The 3,525-nt window shown below is 59.3% G+C and overlaps 1 protein-coding gene across 1 annotated transcript in view; it reads left to right on the top strand.

Annotated features, from left to right (window-relative positions):
* The first annotated feature begins 1,368 nt into the window (after positions 1–1,368).
* The window catches only part of LOC102036280 (26S proteasome regulatory subunit 6B-like), a 13,340-nt gene continuing 11,183 nt past the window's right edge, over positions 1,369–3,525 (top strand). Inside the window, exons 1-3 of the mRNA XM_031065489.1 lie at positions 1,369–1,461; positions 2,065–2,155; positions 2,508–2,668. Of these exons, the coding sequence (XP_030921349.1) occupies positions 1,369–1,461; positions 2,065–2,155; positions 2,508–2,668 (345 nt within the window). The remainder of the gene's footprint in view (positions 1,462–2,064; positions 2,156–2,507; positions 2,669–3,525) is intronic.

Here is a 3,525-nt window from a genome sequence, read left to right as displayed (position 1 = left end):
ACACCTGGGACACATCTGGGACAGGTGTGAGAGCTTACAGGGACCTGTACAGCAGGTACAAGGTGAGAACACACCTGTGTGTCCCCTGGCGCAGGTGTCCCGCAGGTGTCTCTCAGGTGTTTTAGCTGTGTCTCAGGTGCCTCAGGTTTCCCTGAGGAGTCTCTCAGGTGTCTCTCCTGTGTGTCCCTCACCTGTCGCACCTGCAGAAGCTGCAGCAGGAGCTGGAGTTCCTGGAGGTGCAGGAGGAGCTCAGCCTGGCTCAGGTGTATCTCAGGTGTATCTCAGGTGTATCTCAGGTGTTTTAGCTGTCCCTCAGGTGTATCTCAGGTGTCTCAGGTGTGTGTCTCACCTGCAGAAGCTGCAGCAGGAGCTGGAGTTCCTGGAGGTGCAGGAGGAGCTCAGCCTGGCCCAGGTGTATCTCAGGTGTATCTCACATAGCTCAGGTGTATCTCAGGTGTGTCTCAGGCCCCTCAGGTGTATCTCAGGTGTATCTCAGGTGTATCTCACAGATCTCAGGTGTATCTCAGGTGTCTCTCCTGTGTGTCCCTCACCTGTCGCACCTGCAGAAGCTGCAGCAGGAGCTGGAGTTCCTGGAGGTGCAGGAGGAGCTCAGCCTGGCCCAGGTGTCCCTCAGGTGTATCTCAGGTGTATCTCAGGTGTCCCTCAGGTGTATCTCACATAGCTCAGGTGTATCTCAGGTGTCTCTCAGGTGTCCCTCAGGTGTATCTCACATAGCTCAGGTGTATCTCAGGTGTCTCTCAGGTGTTTTACCTGGCTCAGGTGTGTCCCTACCTGGGGACACCTGGGATAGGTGGGAGATACCTGGGGTAGGTGTGGCCATGGGTTGGGTGTGTCCAGTTGGTCACTGGAGGGCATGGACCAGAACACGGCCATGGTGGGCTCCACCACAGGTGAGGCACACCTGGGGACACACCTGGGCACACCTGGGCACAGCTCCATACACCTGGGGACACCTGGGATAGGTGGGAGATACCTGGGGTAGGTGTGGCCATGGGTTGGGTGTGTCCAGTTGGTCACTGGAGGGCATGGACCAGAACACGGCCATGGTGGGCTCCACCACAGGTGAGGCACACCTGGGGACACACCTGGGCACACCTGGGCACAGCTCCATACACCTGGGGACACCTGGGATAGGTGGGAGATACCTGGGGTAGGTGTGGCCATGGGTTGGGTGTGTCCAGTTGGTCACTGGAGGGCATGGACCAGACCGTGGTCATCGTGGGCTCCACCACAGGTGAGACACACCTGGGCACAGGTGGGAACACCTGGAGATACCTGGGGTAGGTGGGAGATACCTGGGGTAGGTGTGGCCATGGGTTTGGAGTGTCCAGTTGGTCACTGGAGGGCATGGACCAGAACACGGCCATGGTGGGCTCCACCACAGGTGAGGCACACCTGGGCACAGGTGGGCACAGGTGGGAACACCTGGAGATACCTGGGGTAGGTGGGAGATACCTGGGGTAGGTGTGGCCATGGGTTGGGTGTGTCCAGTTGGTCACTGGAGGGCATGGACCAGAACACGGCCATGGTGGGCTCCACCACAGGTGAGGCACACCTGGGGACACACCTGGGCACACCTGGGCACAGCTCCATACACCTGGGGACACCTGGGATAGGTGGGAGATACCTGGAGTAGGTGGGAACGTGGGTTTGGAGTGTCCAGTTGGTCACTGGAGGGCATGGACCAGACCGTGGTCATCGTGGGCTCCACCACAGGTGAGGCACACCTGGGCACACACCTGGGCACACCTGGGAGGGGTGGGGACGTAGCTTGAGAAGGTTCCCATTGGTCATCCAGGGTCATGGAGCTGAACGTGGTCATTGGAGCGTCCATGACAGGTGAGGAACGCACCTGGGCACACACCTGGGCACACCTGGGATAGGTGGGAACACCTGGAGATACCTGGGGTAGGTGTGGGACACAGGGGCGTGGGTTTGGAGTGTCCAGTTGGTCACTGGAGGGCATGGACCAGACCGTGGTCATCGTGGGCTCCACCACAGGTGAGGCACACCTGGGCACACACCTGGAGATACCTGGGGTAGGTGGGGCCATGGGTTGGGTGTGTCCCGTTGCTCATCGGGCGGTTCCTGGAGGCCGTGGACCAGAACATGGCCATGGTGGGCTCCACCACAGGTGAGACACACCTGGGCACACCTGGGTACAGTTAGATACACCTGGAAATACCTGGGAACACCTGGAGATACCTGGGATAGGTGGAGGACACAGGGGATGGAGGTTGGGTCCAGTTGGTCATTGGAGGCTGTGGACCAGACCATGGCCATGGTGGGCTCCACCACAGGTGAGGCTCACCTGGGCACACCTGGCCATGGTGAAGACGTCCGGATGGAGCCTTACCACCCGACCCGGAGATGCCCACACCTCCCCACGTCCGCTCCAACCGTACCCAGGCCCCAATCCCACCATCCCACCCGTCCCAGGTGATCTCCAGGTGAGCCCCAGGTGAGCCCCAGGTGTGTCCCCGCAGGTTCCAACTACTACGTGCGCATCCTGAGCACCATCGACCGCGAGCTGCTCAAGCCCAACGCCTCGGTGGCGCTGCACAAGCACAGCAACGCCCTGGTGGACGTCCTGCCGCCCGAGGCCGACAGCAGCATCATGATGCTCACCTCAGGTGGGGACACCTGGGCACACCTGGGGTCCATAAAATGTTGTTTTGGGGGGAAAAAACGGGGTTTTGGGGAGAAAAAAACGGCATTTGGGGTCATCCAAAGTCCGCTGGCGTCATGTTAGGTTCATGAGATGTTGAGTGGAACCGTGGTGTGGTCAGCAGGGCACACCTGGGCACACCTGGGCACACCCGGGGTCCATAAAACGTCGTTTTGGGGGGAAAAAATGGGATTTGGGTCCAAAAAAATGGAGTTTGGGGTCATCAGAAGTTCATGAGATGTTGAGTGGAGCCATCTTGAGGTCATCAGGTTTCACCTGGGCACACCTGGGCACACCCGGGGTCCATAAAACGTCGTTTTGGGGGGAAAAAATGGGATTTGGGTCCAAAAAAATGGAGTTTGGGGTCATCAGAAGTTCATGAGATGTTGAGTGGAGTTAGCCTTAGGTCAGCAGGGCACACCTGGGCACTGTCCCAGTTGCCCCAGTTTGTCCCATTTGCCCCAGACTGGTCCCATTTGCCCCAGGCCGGTCCCAGTTGCCCCAGTTTGTCCCAGTTGCCCCAGACTGGTCCCATTTGCCCCAGGCCGGTCCCATTTGCCCCAAACTGGTCCCATTTGCCCCAGTTTGTCCCAGTTGCCCCCAGTTGGTCCCAGTTGCCCCAGTTTGTCCCAGTCGGTCCCAGTTTGCCCCAGTTTGTCCCATTTGCCCCCAGTTTGTCCCAGTTGCCCCAGACTGGTCCCAGTTGCCCCCAGTTTGTCCCAGTTGCCCCAGTTGCCCCAGTTGCCCCAGTTGCCCCAGTTACCCCAGTTTGGTCCCAGTTGCCCCAGTTGCCCCCAGTTGTCCCAGTTGCCCCAGTTGTCCCAGTTACCCCAGTT

The sequence above is a fragment of the Geospiza fortis genome, unplaced genomic scaffold, assembly GCF_000277835.1.
Source record: "Geospiza fortis unplaced genomic scaffold, GeoFor_1.0 scaffold526, whole genome shotgun sequence".
Taxonomy (NCBI): Eukaryota; Metazoa; Chordata; class Aves; order Passeriformes; family Thraupidae; genus Geospiza; species Geospiza fortis.
This window is presented reverse-complemented; position numbering and strand designations above follow the sequence as displayed.